Raw genomic sequence first — 22,466 nt, 5'->3', positions numbered from 1 at the left:
AGAGAGAGAGAGAGAGAGAGAGAGAGAGAGAGAGAGAGAGAGAGAGAGAGAGAGAGAGAGAGAGAGAGAGAGAGAGAGAGAGTTAATATGCCTTTCTTCACGTATTTCCTCCTCCTCCTCCTCCTCCTGCTGCTGCTGCTGTTGTCTTTGCTGGTTCTCCTTCAAATGATCCTTCTCTGCTTTTTTCTTTTTTTTCTTTTCTTTTTCATTCACTCTTTCTCACGTCCATCGATTTTGCCGAACCTTTCCTTTTTCTTCTCATTATTTGTTGTTTTTTTGGACTTGTATTTTTCCTTTTCCTTTTCCTTTCCGTTATTTTCTTTGCAGGTCAAGTTTTTTTCAGTTACTTTCCTTCCTGATTTTCTCCTGCTGCTCCTCCTCCTCCTCTTCTTTCTTCTCTTCTCGCTAGTCATGTTCTTTGCCCTTGTTCATTATTCACAAGCCTCATTTTTTTCCCCCTCTGTTGAAACTCTGGTCTTTCATTCTTGTTCGTCGCTCCCTTTTTTTATGTAGTCTTCAACGGTCCTTCCACTGTCATCATTACTTGTCCCTTCCCTGCATTCTTATCTCCCCCCCTGCCCTCTTTTGTACATACATTCCTTTTTTTGTGAGTGTCCTCCTCCTCTTCCTCCTCCTCCTCCTCCCCGCCGTCCACGACATCTCCACGTACCTGCAAGACAAGCAAAACTCCTCTTCTTTACATCGCTGCAACACACAATAACGCTGGGGGGGGGTGGGGGGGGAGGCAGGAGGAAGACGGAGGAAAGGAGGAAAAGGAGGAGGAGGGTTGGGTTAAGTGAAATGTAGTCTGTGTGTGAGGATGACCCTTTGTGTGCGTGTGCGTCTGTGTGCGTGTGCGTGTGTGTGTGTATGTGTGTGTGTGTGTGAAGGGGAGGATACTGATGGTTGTGTGAGGGGCAAGCAAACGGGGAGGGTGAGGGGCCGGAATGGTGATGGATAGGAAGGGTGAGAGGTGAAGAGGGGCCGGCGGGGTGAAGGCCGCGGCGGACGAGCGGTGATGGGAGGGGAAGGGAAGTGACACAGCCAGACTGAGCTATGAAGTTTATTCGCTACAACACCGGGTACAACACTGGCTGTCGCTACAACACCGCCCCTCCCCGCCACGCTACGCCGGGGAGGGTTGACGAAAGTGTTACCAGGAATACTCTACACGTCCTCGCCTCACCAGGTCTTCGGGGGCCCAACAGACCGCCCCCTGAGAGGTCAGTGATATGTACTAAAAATATCAATACTATCCTTCGTTTCCTACGTCCTAGTATCGAAGAAAGGTCGATGCGTCCACCACAGGATGACGTACACAGAGACAAATGTGTGTGCGGGATGACAGTTATCTAGAATCAGCTCAGCCCTGATAGACACCAACACGACCCGCTGCTCCACACTGTTACTTGGGCGGCGGATCCTGGCGGCTTGGGGGCGCCGCTCCGCCTGGCCGCTCACGACATGGCGTGACTAATGATATGTTTGCTTAGGTACTGAGGTCTGTCTGTCCGGGTGGTGGCTCGTCTGTTTGCTTGTCTTTTAGACTGGCTGGGGGACTGAATGCCTGGCCGGCTGGCCGGCTGGCTGGTTGGTTGGCTGGCTGGCCGGCTGGCTGGCTGAGTGACTGAGTGACTGACTGACTGACTGACTGACTGACTGACTGACTGGCTGGCTGGCTGGCAGAGTGACTGACTGACTGACTGACTGACTGACTGGCTGGCTGGCTGGCTGACTAAGTTTCTCCTCAACACAAATACCTAAGTTGGAACACTTTTATGAGGCAGCGTTTTGCAGACCTGAGTTTCTCCAATTCTTCGCGACACATGTTCGTTTCCCTGCAAATTACTTGCACCAAACTTTTTGAAAAATAAAACAGACTTCGCTCGGCGTTTCTTAGTCACACTTGTCGTAAGCGAGACCTTCCGTGCTCGCCTCACATCTGCAGACAACGCTTCGCAGGGCGAGGTTCGCGCCGCGACATCCACTAATTAACACAATAATTCTCAAACAAGGCGTGTGCCGCCGACGCCACTCGTCCCCGGGCCGCCTCACGCCAGCCATTCCCCTGCACCGCACAGCTTGCACGGATCCTACACGCGCCAACTCTATTTGTACACTTGGTGGGGGGCGGCGTGGACGCGAAGTAGCCTGGGAGCAGGATTGGCCGGGACATGAAACAGCCTTAAAAAGAAAAATGAACTACCTCCAAAATGATACCCTGTGCGGGCCATAAACAGCTCAGGATTGAGGAGTCATGAATAACAAGCAGCAGCGCCGAGCAGAGCCGGAACGAGAAAGTCAAGAGTCGTCCCCGCAGCAACACTTCCTTTCTGGGCCTCTCTTAGCCGACACACACCAACGCTCTCACTCTCACTCTCTCCCACTGTCCACTCCGAAGATCAAAGAGTCTCGTGTCATCTTAACTTCGTAACAACCAAACTCGCCTGAGCCAAACTTCACAGATAAACGACCTCATATCAGTCAGGGCCAAGCTGCGGCGCGGACTGGGCGTCTTCGGGGTCAATGGCGGCAACACACACACACACACACACACACACACACACACACACACACACACACACACACACACACACACGTGCCTGAAACAACCAGACGCTTTCTTCCCCTGCTGCTGCGGACGTTGCGTGCTCCTCATACCCTGGTTCGCCACGCCACTAAAGCAACCGCAGCGCCTCGTCATTTTCCGTGTGAGGGAACCAAAAGCAAAACCAGCCACCATAAGCCACACCAGTCAGCAAGTCAGTCAGCGAGTTAGCCAGCCAGTCAGCCCCCGCGCCAGACTTATCACGAAGGCTCGATACTGACGCAGACCTTAACACGCAACATTAACCTCAGACAGAGGATCTTTACACACACACACACACACACACACACACACACACACACACACACACACACACACACACACACACACACACACGTAAGGGATCAGAGGGTACAGGGAGATTGTGGAAAGGAGAGGGAAGGTTTAGGGAAAATGAGATATGGGTCGGGAGGAGGAGAAGGCGGAGGCGGAGGAGAAGAAGAAGAAAGATGATTAGGAGGAGGAGGAGGGTGAAGACAAAGAGCAAGACGAACCAGGCTAAAAGAGGAAGATAAGGACCAGGGCGCAAGTTTGGAGAAGTAAGAGGATGAAAGAGGACAAAAAAGGTGAAGTGAAGGAACAAAAAAGACGCGGGGTGAGGCAAAATGGGGAAAGAAAAAGAGCCCAGAGGCAAGACGAAAGAAGGAGGGGAGCGAGCGAGCGAGAGGGGAGAGAGGGAGAGGGGGAAGGAGGAAGGGAAGGGTGAAAGAAAGGATCTAGCTCGCCAGGACTCAGGTCACGTCTCGCGGCCACGGAGACACTCATTGACACGAAGACTCTTACAAACACGTGAACAGGCAACCGTCTGGCGCCCTCGTCAGTCACTCTCCTTCCACAGTAAAAAGAAAAAAAATATACATGGTTGCCACATCGATCTCAGTAAACGTTGCACGAGAGGAGATGCAGAAAAACGACGAAGGGGAGGGTGCGTAAAGGAGAGGAGAGGAGAGAAAAACGAGTGTTGGAGGAGATTCAAAAGTCAGCCGGAGGAAAGAATCAGAGTAGGGAGGCGCGTGAGCTGGAAAGTGGAGGAGGGAGGGAGTGACAATTATGAGAGTAGCGAGGAGGGAAATCTTAATCCTGGTTGATTGAATTGCTCTTCGTTCCTTCATTCCTTGACGACACGCGCCGCCTGTCTCCGCCTCCGCCTCCTCCTCGCACCCTCAAGCGGCTGTTGTGAACTCGGGCGCCGCCGAACACCAGCCGCTCATCTCCTTGACGAGCCGCGGCGACGTGAAGGGAGTGGAGGATGAGGAGGATAAGGACGTCCTCGGCTTACTGAATCGACAGGATAACCGTAGGGAGCTATAAAAGGACTTTCAACTTTCCGAGGAGAGGATCTAAAGAATGGCTGAACTTTGAGGGTGACGAATAAAGGAGAAACCAGGCTCAAGGGTGCTCCGAGGGTGACAAAGAAGCTCCCTGATGCCTCGGGAGCCTCAGCGTCAGCCTACAGAAGCACCGGCGATGACACAGACTTGGGGTGACGCACGAACCCAAGGGCGGCGTCACGTTTGCACTGGGCGCGGCCTGTCGCTCAGAGGAGGCCGTGGAGGTCGAGGGCCGGATGTCGCTGGCCCCCGGGCGAGGGTCATGTCCACGGCGTGATGGTGACGTAGTCGGGGCTGATGTAGATTCTCAGGTCAAGGATGTCGTACTGCAGGTCCTGGATCCTCCCTCGCTTGGGCAGGCCTGGGGGCACAAGGGGCGGTGAGCGGCAGGAAGGACACTCGGAAAGGTGCTGTTGAGTAAATGTGGTCAATGTACAGTCCAGGTGTTCACAAGGCAGGTAGGAGGCAGATGAGATCCATGTGGTTACTGGAGCACGATGAGGCAGGTGAGGGGCAGGTGTTCAAGGGCCAGGCAGGGGGCAGGTAAGTGATCCAGGTGTTAACTAGGCTGCCAGTGGACAAGTGAGTTGGGATCCATAAGGTCACTAGGCAAGCATGAGCCACGTTGAAAATCCAGGGTGTACATTAAGCATACAGGAGGCAGGTAAGGCATTCACGGGGTCACCAAGCAAGGACCAGGTAGGCTAATGGTCCACGTACTCACGAGGCAGGTAGGAGGCAGGTAAGGGAGCCAGGTGTATATCAAGCGAGCAATGAAGCAGGTGAAGGAGCCAAGCTGTCACCAGGTAGGCAGGCGACAGGTAAGGTGTCAAGGCGGTCGTAAGTCAGGAAAAAGATGCAGGTGATCGCATGGCAAGGAAAAGTGATACAGGTTGTCGGGACATCAAAAGAGCAAAGCCGCAGGTGAGAGCTCAGTGCATGTAAGGTGAGACAGGCCGACAGGAACCTCAGACGGGCTTAAAAGGTCACCAAGGCCACCGAGCTAATGGACGTGCAAGTGACCCCAAGAGACGCCGGCGAGCAGGGACGCAAGACAAGCACGGGAGGTGAGGCGCAAGACAAAAAATACTATAAAAAAAATCCGAACGCAGAGCAAACAAGACAAAACGAATATAAACAAACGAGAAGGCGAAACAAACAACAGACAGGGACGGGGGAGGGCGTGCAGGGAAAACAAGTAGGCGGAGAAGAGAGTAAGCAAGCAAAAAAGACGACAGGGCAAGGTTAAAACAGCAGAAGCGTTTGCATACATAGGAGGACAATGAGTGGTGATGGTGGTGGCGGTGGTGATGGTGGTGGTGGTGGTGGTGGTGGTGGTGGTGGTGGTGGTGGTGGTGGTGGTGGTGATGGTGGTGGCGGTGGTGATGGTGGTGGTGGTGGTAGAGGTTCGTGGAGTGTTGCAGCAGGTAATCAATGGCAAGGGGCAGAGCAGGCAGACACGAGCAGCAGAAGGAGCAGGAAGAAGCAGGCAGAACGTGAGGAGGCGTTACTAAGCTAAAAATAATGTGTGTATAGACTTGGGTGCGGAGGGTGACGAGAGCGAGAGAGAGAGAGAGAGAGAGAGAGAGAGAGAGAGAGAGAGAGAGAGAGAGAGAGAGAGAGAGAGAGAGAGAGAGAGAGAGAGAGAGAGAGAGAGAGAGAGAGAGAGAGAGAGAGAGAGAGAGAGAGAGAGAGAGAGAGAGAGAGAGAGAGAGAGAGAGAGAGAGAGAGGCATAACTACCAAGTCGAGATTCTAATTAGATACACAGCAATATATTTCACTGAGCTTCGGTGTTTGTGTTGGTGTCAAGGAGGAGGAGGAGGAGAAGAAGAAAAAGAAGAAAGATGACTAGGTATATTTAGGTTGTATATATCGAAAGGAAGATTAGAAGACGTAAAATCGAATTGGGTTACGACGATAAAATACAACAGATGAAATACTTATATAAAACAAATCCGCCTTAGAAGAATTGCAAAGGCAAGAACTATTAATCAGTCAACGATAAAGGACTGAATGAAGCAAGCAGCACGAGAAAAAGATGCCCAGCATATCACGCACATGAAAGCAAAAAATCACATCCAAACAAAAGAAAAGCGCTGATGTCTAATTCTTTTTACATTATTAATCTGGGTTTGTAGGTCAAGAGTGTCGAGCTAACAAAAAAATGTACACTGATCAAATACAAGCAGAACTGAGCACAAAAATTCGACCCTCTCAGCGCCATTGGTTAGTACGAGTGCATCACGAATATAAAGCTAAAAAAAAAGGAAAGCAATCACATCCATAAACAACGCTGACGCTCTACTCACTCACTGCCATCAGCTTTGGTCATGCTAGCTTGGATTAGGCTGGGATAGGTTAGGTGAGGTGGTGGTGAGTCTGGTTGTGATAGGTTAAGCTGAGTTGGGTTACTAGGGTTGGGAAGTTCGCTACTCACTTTGCACCATCAGTTTGTAGGTGTAGGACTGGCCGGGCAGGAGCGGCGCCCCGCTGATGTTCCTGGAGAGTACGCCGGTGGTGTGGTGCAGGGCGAAGCGGTGGTCACCGGGTGCCGCGAACAGCTGGTAGGTGACGGCCGCGCACGGACACCTGGTGATGTGTCCCAGGCCCACGGGACAGGTGAGGCCCAGGTCCCCGTCCGTGGCCCAGGCCCGGTACACTGACCCTGCGGGGAATGGAGGGCTGGGTGTAGTTTATGCAGGGTGGAGGGAAGGCTTATTTTGATTTAATCAAATGATTTAACTCATCTGATTCTAACCTATTTCAATTAGAGTAAAATAATCATGATTCAAATTACGGTGATTCTTTTTTTATTAAAGGCACATAAATTTCTTATTCCAGTGAAAGGAATATACAGCTACAAAATGTTGGATGGTGGTTTCATTATTAGGGATGTAAATCATGGATTTTTTCAAATTAAAAGGATTGTACTCCACGCCTCTGTAATGATTTAGTTGTTCAGAGGTATTTAGATTAAATAAAAGTTTCAAAATTATTTGATACAGGGTGAAAAGAGTTTGTTCATTACAATAATGTTTTTTTTTTACAATTTTATGATTAGAGAAAACAAGATTTATTTAAGTTACCTGTACCAGAAAAGTTATTCTTTGTAGTTTTTTTTATAAATATATACCTAAGATGCAGATGTATTTAAGCTTTTTCATCTCTACAATTAGGGGCAGTACTGTGATCCATAGGGTAAAAAAAAGTCGATTTAAATAGAAAAATTAAGTTATCAGAATCTATTTTTCTTAAATATTTTTTTTTTCAACCCTGGTGTAGACTGGTGATGCGAGGTTGAGGATGAGGTATTGGGTGTGTGGGGCATGGGTAGCAGAGGTGTCAGCGGTGAGAAGTGATGTAGTAGTAGTAGCGGTAGTAGTAGTAATACGGCAATAGTAATAGCAGCAGTATTTGTGGTAATATAAATGTTGTTGAACCAGTTGCAGTATTTGTATTAGTAAAGGAGTGCTGGTTGTAATGGTAGTCGTCGTAACAACAGTAGCACCAGCAGGAGCACAAGCAGCAGAAACAGTAATAGTATGGAAAGGAGAGACGCAATGGCGCAGAAATGAGAAAAAAAACGATGATTGATTACAAGGGCAGGAAGGAAAGAATAAGAGGAAAAGGAAAACGACGCATAATGAGTAGCAGAAAAATCTAATGGGCGGGACGATGAGACGGGACGTGTGTCATAAAGAGTGAGTGAGTGAGTAGGTGGTTCAGGTGTGGAATTAAAAAGAGTAGAGAGACGGATATTGATGGCAGGGGTGAAATTGGGGGGAGAGAGAGAGAGAGAGAGAGAGAGAGAGAGAGAGAGAGAGAGAGAGAGAGAGAGAGAGAGAGAGAGAGAGAGAGAGAGAGAGAGAGAGAGAGAGAGAGAGAGAGAGAGAGAGAGAGAATGGGGGAGGGAAACGGAGAGAGATGACATACAACCGAGGGGGAGGAAAGGGAGAGGAAGAGATGAGTGAAAGTTGACCGAGGGGAAAGTGAAGGGAGAGTGAGGGGAACAGTGAGTTAAGAAAGAGGGGAGTGAGTGAGGGGAGAAGGGGTGGCGGAGGGGAGGCAAAAGAGGCAACTTGGACGTAAATACTGGGGAGGGGCGGGGGATTATGAAGAACTACAGGGATTTGCGGGAGAAGGGGAGGTAAATCTGTGGGGAGGGGGAGGGGGAGGGGAAAGAGGGGAAACATGAAGAAGTGAAGGGGAAAGAGAAGAGGAAAGTGGAGAGAAGTGGAAAGGGGAACGTGAAAATGGGAAGTTGAAGAGAGATATGGAGGGAGAGGAGGTAAAGGGATGAAGATGGAGGAAGGGAAGGAGGAAATAGGATTGGATGACGAGGGAAGTGTAGAAAGATGGGTAGGAGTTGGAAGGAAGGGGAAGGTGGGGAGAAAGTGAAAGGGGGAAGGCTGGAAAAGGAGAAGGGAGAAATTCGAGAGGGTGAGGAAAGTGTAGAAGGGTAGGTAAAGGGAAGATGGAAAGGAGGAAGAGAGGGAAAGTGGGGAGGGTGGAAAAGGAAAAGATTGAAAAAGAGAAAGGGGCAAATTGAAGTGGATGAAAAGGGGAAATTACAGAAGAATAAGTGAGGGAGAGATGGAAACGATGATGAAATGGGAAGGTGGGAAGGAGGGGGAATGGAAAGACTGAAAAAGGGAAAGGAGAAAATTGGAGACGGTGAAAAGGGGAAATTGCAGAAGGAAAAGCGAGGGAAAGATGGAAAAGATGAAGAAATGGGAAGGTGTGGAGGGGGGGGGGGAAATGGAAAGACTGGAAAAGGGAAAGGAGAAAAATTAAGAGGTTGAAAAGGGAAATTGCAAGAAGGAAAGGTAGAGGGAAGATGAAGAGGAGAAAGGGGAAGATGGGGAGGGAGGGAAAAGGGGAAGACTGAAAAGGGGGATGAGGGAAATTGGAGAGTGAAAAGGGGAAATGGCAGGACAGGTAAAGACGAAGAGGAGAAAGGGGAAGATGGGGAGGGAGGGAAAAGGGGAAGACTGAAAAGGGGGATGAGGGAAATTAGTGAGTGTGAAAAAGGGGAAATGAAAAGGACACAGATAACGATAAAATGGAAAAGGTGGAGAGGGAGGAAAGGGAAAGTTGGGAGGGGTTTAGAAAGTGGGAAGGAAGGGAAGGGGAAGGGACAGCTGTGAGGGGAATGTGACGAGATAGAAGGGGGAAAGTGGAAATGGGGCAAAGGAGAAAGTGAAAATTGGGAAAGGAGAAAGTGAAGAGAGAGGAAAGGGAAAGTGAAGATGGGCAGGAGAAAGTGAAGATGGGGAGGGGAAAGTGAAGATGGGGAGGGGAAAGTGAAGATGGGCAGGAGAAAGTGAAAATTGGGAAAAGAGAAAGTGCCGACAAAGGAAAGGGAAAGTGATGATAGGCAGGAGAAAGTGAGGATGGGGAGGAGAACGTGAAAATGGGGAGGGGAAAGTGGAGATTGGTGAAAGAGAAAGTGAATATTGGGAAAGGGGAAAGAGTATACTGAGGAAGGGGAAGGTAGAGATGAGGAAAAGGAAAGATGGGGAGTGGTTTAGGAGAAGGTGGTGAGGAAGAGAATGGGAAGCTGCAGGTGGGGAAGGGAAGGGGGAGGGTAAGGTGCAGGGGAGGGGAAAGGAGAGGGGAAGGTGTGGGAAGGAGAAAAGGGGAGGTGAGGGGAAAGGGAGGGAGAAGTGTGGGAAGGAGAAGAGGGGAGGTGGGGGAAGGGGGAGGGGAGGGGAATGGAAGGGAGATGGGTGGAGAAGGCAAGGGGGAGGGGGGGGGGGAGCTGGAGTATTATAAGGCGTCATGAAGAGACAATGGCCGAGGAATCCACGTGGAAAATGGAACACGTGGAAATAGATGGAAAAAAAATTGTTCATAAACTAGGAGAGAGAGAGAGAGAGAGAGAGAGAGAGAGAGAGAGAGAGAGAGAGAGAGAGAGAGAGAGAGAGAGAGAGAGAGAGAGAGAGAGAGAGAGAGAGAGAGAGAGAGAGAGATAACAGACAGGCAGACAGAGACAACAGACAGACAGATATATAGAGAGAAAGATAATAGAAGAGTATAAAGAAAAAAGAAAAAAAATTCACCAAAAAGGAAAATGCCAAAATATGAAACACTTTTTTTCCTTCGCTTTCTTTCATTTTATCTTCCCCCTCTTCCTCCTCCCCTTCCTCCCCTCCTCCTCTTCCTCCTCCCTCCCTCCCTCTCCTTTTCAAACAGCTAACCTCCCGTGCTTCATTAGAAAGAAAACAACACGAGCTTTGATCTTTTCCCTCCCTCCCTCACCCCCCCTACTCCTCCATAATATCTCCCTCCCCTTCCTCCTCTCTTCAATTTCCCTCCTCTTCCCCTCCCCCTCTCCCCTTCCTCCACCAACTTCCCCTCTTCTTTTATCTCCAAGCTCCTATATTTCCTCCACTTATCTTCGCTTTACAACCAGCCCCATGATCCCCTCTTGCTCCTCTTCCTCCTCTTCTTCTTCTTCTTCTTCCTCCTCCTCCTCCTCCTCTTCACTCACTCTCGTCTCTTTCCCTTATTATCATCTTTTATCTTTTTCTTTTTTCCTTCTCGACCGCCATTTTTTGTAGACTTTCTTTTCTTTCGTTTTTCTTTTATAGTATATTTGAACTTTATACTCTCTTCCATTCCGCCTTAATCGCTTTTTCTTTCCTATGTTTTTCCTTTCTCATATATTTCTCTTTTCTCCATCTCTTTTCTCTAACTCCCATTTCCCTCTTTTCTCCACAAATTTTCTCATCCTCTCTTCTCTTCCACATTAATAGTCTCTTCTTTCTGGTGTTCTTCTTTACTCATACTATTCTTTTCGTCATCCATCCTTTCTATTTCCTTTTCTCTTTCACTTCACCAAATTTTCTTCATCAGGACTCTCTATCTCTCTCTTCCCTTCCTCCTTAATCGTCTCTCCTTTAGTCTTTAGGATTCTCTCTTTCTTCCTTTCATCCTTAACCGTCTTTTCTTTCCTCCTTTTTCTTCTTCCCCTATATTATCCATTCCTCTATCCCTCTTCTGTAACTCCTTTTCCCTCTTCTCTCCACAAATTTCTCTTTATCAGAATCTCTCTCTCTTATCTTCCTCCTTAATCATCTTTTTCTTTCCCGTTTTCTCTAATTCACTTCTCCCCTATATTATACTTTTCTCCATCCCTCCTCTTATCTAACTCTTTTTCCCTCTTTTCTCACCAAATCTTCTTCATCAGGACTCACCGGGGGAAGGAACTGTAATTTAGATGATACTCAATCGCTCCAAAGCAAATGATTAATTACTCTTTTTATCGCGACCTGAAGCAATTTAAATCGAATCACTCCACTTTCTCGTAATTACAGCTAACGACCCTGCATTCACGGCTGTTTGTATTTCACCTGAGTGGCTGCACCTTTGGCCCGACAGGTTCGACTATTAAGGTAATCAGACTTAGAAGCACACCTGCAATTAATGTCAGTGAGGCTCTGTTGAACGTCAAGGCGAGGAGAGAAAAATAGCAACAGACGAGGTGGAAAGGGATCAGGCGCCTCCACACGCTCTTGCCTCTAATCCTCTCATCTGTACTTCATAATAATGTCTGTAAACCTGTATTTTGCTATCCTATTACCTATATTGACCTCTCTATTGGCCACTCATCTATACACGATTTTGGGGGGGCAGTGTTAGCAGGGTTTTTCCTCTTTTTTTTCCCTTGAGCTGCTTCCTTAACTGTAAAAAATAAGTTGGTATTAGGTATTGCAAGTCTTCCATCATTGCATGAGTTTGTGGAGCACGGACAGAGCGAAGAGGGATAGTCGCCTAGTCGGTCTCCTCACCCATGTCTCTGATCTTTGTAGTTCTCATTTATTATAAGTTTTTCACTATATCACGAGTTTGTGGATCACGGGCGGAGTGGAAAAGAATTGCCTGCCTCATCACACCTTTGTCTCCGGTCTGTGAGGTCCTCAAGCATTAAAAGCCTTCCATAATATCACTAATTTGTGAATCAAGGGCGAAGTGAAAACGGGTTGTCTGCCACTCCACACCTTTGTCTCCGGTATTTGTTGTCCTCAAGTATTAAAAGCCTTCCATAATATCACTAATTTGTGGATCAAGGGCAGAGTGAAAACGGGTTGTCTGCCACTCCACACCTTTGTCTCCGGTATTTGTTGTCCTCAAGTATTAAAAGCCTTCCATAATATCACTAATTTGTGGATCAAGGGCGAAGTGAAAACGGGTTGTCTGGCACTCCACACCTTTGCCTATGATTAAGTGCTGTTCCCAGGTATAATAATAAGCCTTCTACCATTGCACTAGTTTGTGAAGCACGGGCTCCTTGCATCTTTGCCCTCCTCATCTTCACTTTCCTCTGAATGGAATAGTTTTCAATCATCATTCATTTTTGAGATGAGAAAGAACGGCAGGGTGGAGAGAGATGGTCGGCCTCCTTGCATCTTTGCCCTCCTCATCTTCACTTTCCTCTCCCCATCCTCACTTTCCTCTCCCCATCCTCACTTTCCTCTCCCCATCCTCACTTTTTTCTGCCGATCTTCACTTTCCCTTTCCCCTGTCTTCACTTTCTCCTTTCCCAATTTTCACTTTCTCCATTTTCCCACCTCCTCTTTCCCCTCCCCATCTTCACTTTCCCCTCCCCATCCTCACTTTCCCCTCCCCATCCTCACTTTCCCCTCCCCATCCTCACTTTCCCCTCCCCATCCTCACTTTCCCCTCCCCATCCTCACTTTCCCCTCCCCATCCTCATTTTCCCCTCCCCATCTTCACTTTCCCCTCCCCATCTTCACTTTCCCCTCCCCATCTTCACTTTCCCCTCCCCATCTTCACTTTCCCCTCCTCATCCTCACTTTCTACCGCCCATCTTCACTTTCCCTTTCCTCTGTCTTCACGTTTTCCTTTCCCAATTTTCACTTTCTCCTTTTCCCCATCTCCATCAATTCAGTACTGACTTCAGGTATCGTAAGTCTTCAGTCAGCACTAGTTTATGGAGCACGAGTGGGGTGGAGAAGAATAGCCGGTGTCTACACTTTTCCATATGCTGTCCGGAGGTATCACAAGTCTTCAGTCGTAATACAAGTTTGCGTGGCATGCGTGGAGTGAAAGAGTATTTGCGACCTCTTCACATTTTTGTTTATGATTCTATGTTCTCCTCAGGTATCACAGGTCTTCCACAATAGCACTAGTTAGAATCAGGTTATCTCTAAAGGGACAAACATTATGAACTTTACACGCCCAGAGCACCCAAGGATAAGTATGAGTTTAACATTTTTTTTACAACAAAGGAGCTCAAGGGCACAAAAAAGTAAACAATAATAAAAAAAAACCCGCTACTCGCTGCTCCAAAAAAGAATCCATAGAGGTGGCCGAAGGAGAGGTCAATTTCGGGAGGAGAGGTGTCCTGATACCCTCTATCCCGTGAGATTTCCAATACCCTTCGCCTGGAAATCCTTACACATCAACCTATCACACTTGGAAATGTCCTCTGCTTCGGCGATGAGAAGCTGGGAAAATGACGGCAGATGACAGAAACTTTTAGTACCATGTAATTAGAGGCTTCTTTCACGTAGGGTTGGTGTAACTTGTGCGACCCAAGTTCTTAACGAGGTAACTGTGATGGTAATGGCGGTGAAAGTTGGAAGCCATCACCAGTAGTGGGAATGGGAAATAGGTCTTTTTTTTCGGTTCCCATCAGTTCCGCCTCTACGCCGTCTTGCTCTCTCTTAAGTCATCTTCATCATTCCTTTCCTCTAACGTCACATTTCACTTTCTCCGTGTCTCGTTCTCTCTCTCCCTTGCTCTTACTTTCCTTCAGTCCGTTTCCCCTAAGTTTAAGGACATCGTTAATAAGAGGAATGGGATGTAAGTCTCTCTTCGTCTCAATCAGATCCGCCTCTATGCCACCTCGTTCTCTCTTACTCATTATTCCTCTACTCTAACGTCGTATCTCTCTATCTCTCTCTCTATCTCTCTATCTATCTATCTATCTATCTATTCTCCCTCTTCTCTTGCTCTCTCTCATACGCTTGCTCTTTCATTCAATCCCTTTCACTTCCGTTTTCATTTCCTCCAAATCAACTAATTCATCATCGGCCTCATTTTTCACATATACTCTTCGTTGCATAAGTACGTAACAGTGGCAGTAGCAGCACCTATATCATCAGTAACATTATCAAAAGGGAAGCTATAACTATCAGCATTAGAAAAAAGTGTTCGGCAATATAATTATCATTACTTTAACATTAGAGCGCTATTTTCCACGGATTTTTCGATCAAACGTATTCATTAAGATTAATTCAAGCACAGCAAATTAAATATTAATTTCGTGCCAGATTACCCGTTGGGCGAGACTCCCAGTGAATGCGTTTACCCTACACATACACGCTCAGGCAGGCACGCACACGCACACGCACACACACGCACACGCACACACAGATTCAGATATTTTATTGACCACAACAACAGTGAATAAGTATACGTACACTAAGTATATGAAAACAAACACACACACTTTTTCTCTCACTCGCACTCTCACACCCACCCACACACACACTACCCACCCCACATACTGACACACACGCACGCACACACGCAGTCACGCACGCCTCCCCTCCCCCCTTCCTCCGCTACTCAAGTATTCCCTTTGAGTTTGGCGTAAATCGATTAAGCAAATATTGCCATACCCTCCCCTCTGAGAATTCCGCGCCTTTCGCTCCACATTTTTCAGCGAAGGAATTAAATGCTTTTTGATCACACCGAAAATGATGCTTTGCGGGAAGGGCTTTGGAAGGCACGCGAACTGAAACCTTTTTGACGGTCCTTCGTTTTTCATCTTTTTTTCTTGCTTTTTTTTACGCTCGGAATAGGACTACGCACATTCGACTTCCTGGTTTGAATAAGTGAGAAAAGTGTGTGTCTGTGTCTGTGTGTGTGTGTGTGTGTGTGTGTGTGTGTGTGTGTGTGTGTGTGTGTGTGTGAGTTAGAATTTAAGATAAAGAGAGAGAGAGAGAGAGAGAGAGAGAGAGAGAGAGAGAGAGAGAGAGAGAGAGAGAGAGAGAGAGAGAGAGAGAGAGAGAGAGAGAGAGAGAGAGAGAGAGAGAGAGAGAGAGAGAGAGAGAGAGAGAGAGAGAGAGAGAGAGAGAGAGAGAGAGAGAGAGAGAGAGAGAGAGAGAGAGAGAGAGAGAGAGAGAGAGAGAGAGAGAGAGAGAGAGAGAGAGAGAGAGAGAATGAATGAAAGAGAAACTTCTGAAACTGAAAACATAGCTGAAAAGTTGTAAGAGTTTAATGTTTTGCTTCGTGTGTAAAATTTCATACATTACATTGGGATAATATTTTGTTAGACTCCGAAACGCAATAAAGAAGAAAACTACGAAAAAGTGATGCGAATATATTATCAATGACGCCAAACTTATATATATTTTGCACACACGCTGATAAAAGAAAAAACATATATGGAAGTTTGTAAAAATAAAGAGATAAAAACAAAGACGAAAACAACATGAAATTACACGCGGATGAAACGGGAAAAAAAGCGAGGGGTGAGAGAGCCTAGAAAAACATAGATCATTTTTAACGACCGTCTGAAAAAGAAAAAAACTGACGTGAAAAATAAACGACGAAATGATGAAATGAAAACTTTACTGGAAGCTGAAATCAAGATAATGGTGACTGTTTGTGGTGGTGGTGGTGGAGTTGTTGTTGTTGTTGGTGGTGGTGGTTGTGGTTGTGATGGTGATGAAGGCAGAGGAAGTAAGAGATGGTAGAGGTGGTGGTGGTGGTGGTTATGGTGGTGATGATGGTAATGGTGGTACTTGTGGTTGTGGTGTATGAGGCGTTGCTGGATGAGGTGGAGGTGGTTGTTGGTACGAATTGTTGTGGAGGTGAAAGTAAGGGGCTAGTGGTGGTTGTGGTGGAGGTAAAGTCAGAGAAGGTGGAGTTGCTGGTGCTGGTAGTTGTTGTTGTTGGTGGTGGTAGGTGGTGGTTGTGGTTGTGGTGGTTGTGGTGGGTGGTGCTTGGCAATGAGCATGGAAAAACTGCGGAAAATGAAAATGTGAACAAAAAGAAGAACGAGAAAAAAAGGTGGTGTTTCGTAAAAAGAAAAAAAAGAAAACAAAGAGAAAGAGAAAAAGACGAGAAAAAGAATCGAGAAAAAGGGAAAAAAAGAACGAGGAAGAAGAAAAGAGAAAAAGCGAAGAGAAAAAAAAAGAAAAAAAAAGAGAAAAAGATGAAGAGCGAGAAAAAAGTGGTGTTTCGTAATGAGCATGAAAAAAATGACTAAATTAAAATCTGAATTAAAAAAAGTAAAAAAAAATAAAGTAGGGATCTGTAATGGACTCGCACTTTACATTTTTCACTCAGAAATATAATAATAATAATAATAATAATAATAATAATAATAATAATAATAATAATAATAATAATAATAATAATAATAATAATAATAATAATAATAATAATAATAATAATAATAACAATACTACAGAAGATGGACGCAAAAAAACACTAAACAACAACCACAACCAAACCGCCTGTGGACCAATCGGAGAGGCTTTAGAAGTAATGGGCAGCCAATAGCGAGCCTCGGCGGTCACCTGAGCCGGGGAATGAGCGACAGGCAAAAGAAGGGGGACGTGATCTAATTGGTGGACAGATAAGCGCCAGGTAGATATCATATTTCACCTTACATTCCTTCGTTTATTATTTGTTTTCTTACTCTATTTATATTGCTTCCGTCTCTCTGTTTGTGTATCGAAGTCTGTGTGCCTGTTGATGTCTCTTAATAAAAAATGCAACACACACACACACACACACACACACACACACACACACACACACACACACACACACACACACACACACACACACACTCACTGTTTACTTGCCCATTTAGAAGTTGTTTGTTTACTCATTCTTTTTCAATCCACATGGAATGCACTCAGTTAGACGTGATGAATACACAGCAATCACATCGGCCGCTTCATCTCTCTCTCTCTCTGTCTGTCTGTCTGTCTCACTCTCACTCTGAATGTCTGTCTCTCTCACTCTGTCTATCTGTCTCTGTCACTCTCACTCTGTCTGTCTCACACTTTTTGTCTGTCCCACTCACTCACTCACCCACCCACCCACCCACACACACTCCCTCTCTCCCCCTCTCCCTCTCTCTCTCTCTCTCTCTCTCTCTCTCTGTGCCGGTCCAATACACTTTACATTTGAGTGTGTGAATGGCCTGTTGAATAATACACCGACGACTCTATAACTTGTTCTTTTTGAGTGTGAAAACGACGCTGCCTTCACCACTTTTTCGTTTATTTCCTTTCACGTGTTTGTTTTGATGGCGCTGTTTGCCTCCCCATGACGGAGATTAAAGTTTGAATGGCCACAACAATCGGAGATATCTCTTTCCTCTTTTGTTACTGCTGATGTTACTTCTATTAAGACTATTGTCATTAGTAGTAGTAGTAGTAGTAGTAGTAGTAGTAGTAGTAGTAATTATTGTTGTTACTATTACTACTACAACTACTACTACAACGACCACTGCTACTACTACTACTACTACTACTACTACTACTACTACTACTACTACTACTACTAGTCTCATCATTTTCATGTCTTTCTAAGGAGGCTGTGGTTTCGCGTGGGAACGGGATTTACGTCTCCATAAACTGCAGGAATACGTTCTGCAATGCTACGAGTCTTTGTTGGCGCACTTCAATGTGTAGTATTTATGCTCCGAAAGCTCTTCCCTCGCATTGTGTTTAATAAAAAGTGCTTGGACAGAGACAGGCAGACAGACAGGCAGGCACAGCAGACAGAGAGCTTTGAATGATGTTTTACAGGGTTATGAAATCCCTCATCAAGGAGAAATACGGCTCCATAATTCGGTGTGTACGTGCGCGAGCAATAACCCCACTAACTCTTCATGCTTTGTTGCCGCCCATACGAGTTTATTATTTTTTTCCCGGATCATCCCTAAGTAATCTGACGCGGCTCGGTGCGTGGAAAAAGAGATTGTCGAAAGGTTAGAATCGTGAGTTTTGCCTGTAAATTGTCCGGCACGACACTACTTCTGCAATTACCATCACCACCTCCATATTACTCACTTAATGGAATAGACTGAAAAATACCGGCCTTACAAAAGTTCAAATTTGATACAGGTGTGAGGCATACACCTGAATAAAGCTGACAGGCATAAAATCAAGTGAAACACGCCTCCAGTGCTCGTCACTGTCCCTGTGGTGGCCTGTGCACCACGCGACAACCCGGACCCAGGCACGGAGGGAGAATACACCGTGCAAGGCAACCCGTGTTCAGGTGGGGCTGCGCCACATTTCCTACAGGACACATCTCCTACAAATTTAGCCCTTTTTAAAGTAGTGACATATTTCCTACAGAGATACAGCATATCTCCTACACACAGTAGGTGTAGGAAATGTGCTTGACACTTGTTTTTGTGTAGGAAATATGACTGCCTAAGTCTAGGAGCTGCGGCAGTATGGCGCATCCGTCATAACTCCTACAGTTATACTGTCATATCTCCTACAAATATTATATGTTAATTAAAATGGCACTTTTTATTTTTCACTAAAACTTATGGAACTTTTTATTTTCACTAATATGACGTATAACAAGCTAAGCACTTGTTGACTGGTCAAGGTCGTCAGGAGTGTACTGAGTACAGAGGCGCCCCACTAGGGGGGTGCGCCTACACAGTGTAGGAAATGTGACAGAACAGATTATTGTGTGTAGGAGATGTGCTGTATCTCTGTAGGAAATATGTCACTACTCGAAAAATCTAAATTTGTAGATGTGCCCTGTAGGGAACTCATTTTTTGTGTAGGAAATAAGCTGGAGACTTGTTTTTGTGTAGGAGATATGACTACCTATGTGTAGGATATGTGGCAGTACTACAATTATTGTAGGTTTGTAGGAGAAGTGACTACGCCCCGTTCAGGTGATCCCAAGGCGCACTGACTGATCGACGCACATTTTGTTCTGTTCTTTATTCGTTTATCATTTTGAGGCTCTTCGCACCGTTAGGATTATTTGAAAAAGGAAACACGACAGAAGCCGACGACAAGGAGGGAAGGGGAGGAATGGAACAGGCACATAACAGAAGAACGGAGGCAGGCAAGGAATGGAGAGAGGGGCGCATATACGAGGAGGGAGAGAAAGACCTACGGAAAAAGAGTAGGGAAAAGCCAAGCCGAAAGTTTGGAAAGTTTCGTTTAGTCGGCGCAACACCTGTGGTCATACCCCGGAGAGAGACAGAAGGGGAAAGAATTATAGGAGCCAAGCCGAATAGAAAGGAGGAAGGAAGAACAAATAAATCAAGGTGGGCCTATCCTCTTGGTGGTGCGGGCGAATTTATTTACAGTGGGAGCCGTGACATACGACTTTGTCCGATACGACTCCTTACTGAACTCGAGGTGTCACTGGGTACTCCATTCGATCGAGGTCACTCAAAATAGGGTTGATTAACGGACCTCTGAACAGCATGTGGGTTGTGTTTGGCCACTTGGCGATGTTTTCAATTTATCACTTGTTTCCAGCGGCACTCGAACCCAAGTCTCCAGAATCACCAAGTCCACACGCTGACAACTATGCCATCCCTTGCCCAAGGTTTAGATTGAGTACAGGTCATATGGGACAGTAGTAGTAGTAGTAGTAGTAGTAATAGTAGTAGTAGTAGTACAGTAATATTACTAATGGTAGCCGTTAAATGATGGATAGCCGTAAGCGGTTAGGAAATGTCAATAATAAATTCAGTGCTACGATTAATTTCACACAACCCTCCACCCTCCCCATCACACCTGCCCCGCACCTGACTCCGCCCCTTCCCCCCCGCGTTATAGCTCTGATGGAGCGATTAATAAACAAAACAACGGAATATATTTAATGTGTCTGCGGAAATTGTCGCTGGCTGGGCGGGCACAGGGAGAGGGGAGAGAGACACGAAGGAGGCGTAAATGTGAACAAAGAATAGATTAAAATTTGAAATATAGTGAGAGGGAAGGGGAAGGGCAGAGGAAATGGAGAAAGGAAAAGCTCGAAGGAAGAATTAAGCTAAATAGAAAATACGTATATATAATTACAAAAAGATAAAGGTTAGGACTAAGGGAGTTGGAGTAAAAGGAAACTAAAGGAAAGGAGAAAGGAAAGGGAACGAGAGGGGTGAAGGAGAGAGACGGCACAAAGGGAAGCGGAAAATGGAAACAAAACAGAAGCGAACGACATGGAGGAAAGGGGAGGAAAGGAAGAGGCATATAACAGAAGGGAGAAGGCAAGCAGGGAAGGCAGAGAAGGGCGCAAACGAGGAGGGAGAGAACGACTTAGGGGAAGAAGAAAGGAGGCAAACAGGGAAGACAGAAAAGGGCGCATACGAGGAGGGAGAGAAAGACTTAGGCGAATAACACCAGGGAGAAGCCAGGCCGAATAGAAGGGAGAAAAGAAGGAGAACGAAGAAACGAAGATAAGGAACACTTTGGAAAAAAACATTAAGACAGGAGTGAGAAGAAAATTAGAAAGACGTTGAAAAAAAGTTAAAGAAAAATATGAAAATAGGAGTAAAAAGAAAATAGAAAAAACGTTGAAAATAAGTTAGAAAAGTAAAATAATTAAACAAGAGTAAAAATAAAATAGAAAATATCGTTAAAAAAGGAGATAGAAAAGGAAAAGGGAAAATAAAAAGTTGACATAGGAGTTAGAAAGTGAAAAATATCAAAACAAGAGCAAAGAGAAAATAAATAACTAACGTTGAAAAATGAGTTAGAAAATTAACTAAAAAGATAAGAAGAAAACACATTAATTAAAGAAACCTCAAAACAAGAAAAGAAAACAGAAACGCACACGATTGTAAGAAAAGAAAAAAAAGAAAAGAAAACAAAGTGCAGGTAAAAACAAACAAAACAAACAACAAAACATATCTTACAGCACGGGAGAGTCGCCTGCCGCTGCTGCTGTTCCTCCTTACTATAATCAGACGCAATAATATTAACTCACGACATGGAAGTTCTAATGACGCAACATGAAGGTAATGACGGATAATAACACCAAATGGCAGTCATGTTCACGCTACACGTCGCCTTGAAAAATGTGTTGCTTCTGCCGCTGAAGGAAAAAGGAAGAGAAAGAGCGTGAGGACAGGAACGAAAGATGTGGAGGGAAGAAAGAGCGAGAAAGAGGAAGGAAGGAGATGAAGGAAAGAGTAACAAAGGAAAAGGGAGAACACACTTAGCGGCGAACGAATAAGATAGAGAGAAGAAAGACAAGAAAAAGAAAAAAAAGAAAAAAGGAAAAAGAAAGAAAGGGAACGAAAAAGACAAAAAAAAGATAGATAGATAGATAGATATAGATTGATAGAAAGAGAAACAAAGAAAGAAAACAGAAAGAAAGAAAGAATGAGAGAGAGAGAGAGAGAGAGAGAGAGAGAGAGAGAGAGAGAGAGAGAGAGAGAGAGAGAGAGAGAGAGAGAGAGAGAGAGAGAGAGAGAGAGAGAGAGAGAGAGAGAGAGAGAGAGAATGTGGAACTATAAAGAGGAAGGAATAAATGAGCAAACTGCATCAGGCAAAGGCAACAAGAGACTTCGTGGAGTGAAATGCTAAACAATGAAACGAAGTAAAACGCGACGGAGAAAAGTCAGTCGGGAAAAGGCGTGTTCTTCCTCGTCCCCAAGAGCGAGATGAATTCAAACACATTTATCCCCAAAAACCGAGAATACGCAAACCTTCAAGAAAGATTCAGTCAGAAAAATACGTTCAAAATAATCACACTAACGAAGATCGACGGATTCACAAAGTCAGAGAAAACTCCAAAAAAGTGTAAAAACAGAAGGGAAGGTAACCAAAAAATCTCGGTAAGGTAAGAAAATTCAAGCCAAGAAAGAAAAAAAATGCAAGACTTGAGAAACTTCCAAGACAAAAAAAAATACTTCCACTCAACGAAGATAAAGTATGTATACAAAAAAGTCAAACGTGAAAAAATATAAAAGAAAGTACCCAAAAATCTCCGTAAGGAAAGAAAATTCAAACCAGGAAAGAAAGATAAAAACAGACTTGAGAAACTTCCAGGACAAAAAAAAATACTTCCAGTCACCTAAGATAAAATATGTATACAATAAAAATAAGTTAAATGTTTGTCAGAGAAACAACACACACACACTCACACACACACACACACACACACACACACACACACACACACACACACACACACACACACACACACACACACACACACACACACACACACACACACACACACACACACACACACACCAAAAAACATAGTGCTGGGGAAGCCTAACCAAAAACACTCAAACGAAACACCAAGTAAAATATATAAGAAAAAATCTTTACACAGAAGCACTCAAGGATTAATAAAGAGATAAAAACACGAGGGAAAGTGGGCAGCCAGGAAAGACAAAGGCACTTCCCTGAATGTAATATCACAACCCAATTACAGTAAAGAACTCACTCCACGCAGACAGCTGAGGAATGGCCGCGCCGGGAGGAGGAGGAGGAGGAGGAGGAGGAGGAAGGGTGAAGTAAAAGAGAGAGAG

At 45.5% G+C, this 22,466-nt stretch overlaps 1 protein-coding gene across 2 annotated transcripts in view; it reads right to left on the bottom strand.

The window, feature by feature from the left end:
- The window catches only part of LOC127010418 (uncharacterized), a 105,699-nt gene that overhangs the window by 19,664 nt on the left and 63,569 nt on the right, over positions 1–22,466 (bottom strand). The window contains exons 6-7 of one of the 2 annotated variants that reach the window (XM_050884482.1): positions 6,378–6,605; positions 1,050–4,300 (exon numbers count right to left, since the gene is read on the bottom strand). In XM_050884482.1, the coding sequence (XP_050740439.1) occupies positions 4,200–4,300; positions 6,378–6,605 (329 nt within the window). In that variant the 3' untranslated portion in view covers positions 1,050–4,199. Of the gene's footprint in view, positions 1–1,049; positions 4,301–6,377; positions 6,606–22,466 lie in introns of those variants that run through there. The other variant, XM_050884483.1, reaches the window with a different exon arrangement.

Source organism: Eriocheir sinensis, chromosome 43, assembly GCF_024679095.1.
Source record: "Eriocheir sinensis breed Jianghai 21 chromosome 43, ASM2467909v1, whole genome shotgun sequence".
In the NCBI taxonomy this organism is placed as follows: Eukaryota; Metazoa; Arthropoda; class Malacostraca; order Decapoda; family Varunidae; genus Eriocheir; species Eriocheir sinensis.
Note: the sequence above shows the minus strand (reverse complement) of the source record. Positions and strands in the feature narration are given on the sequence as shown.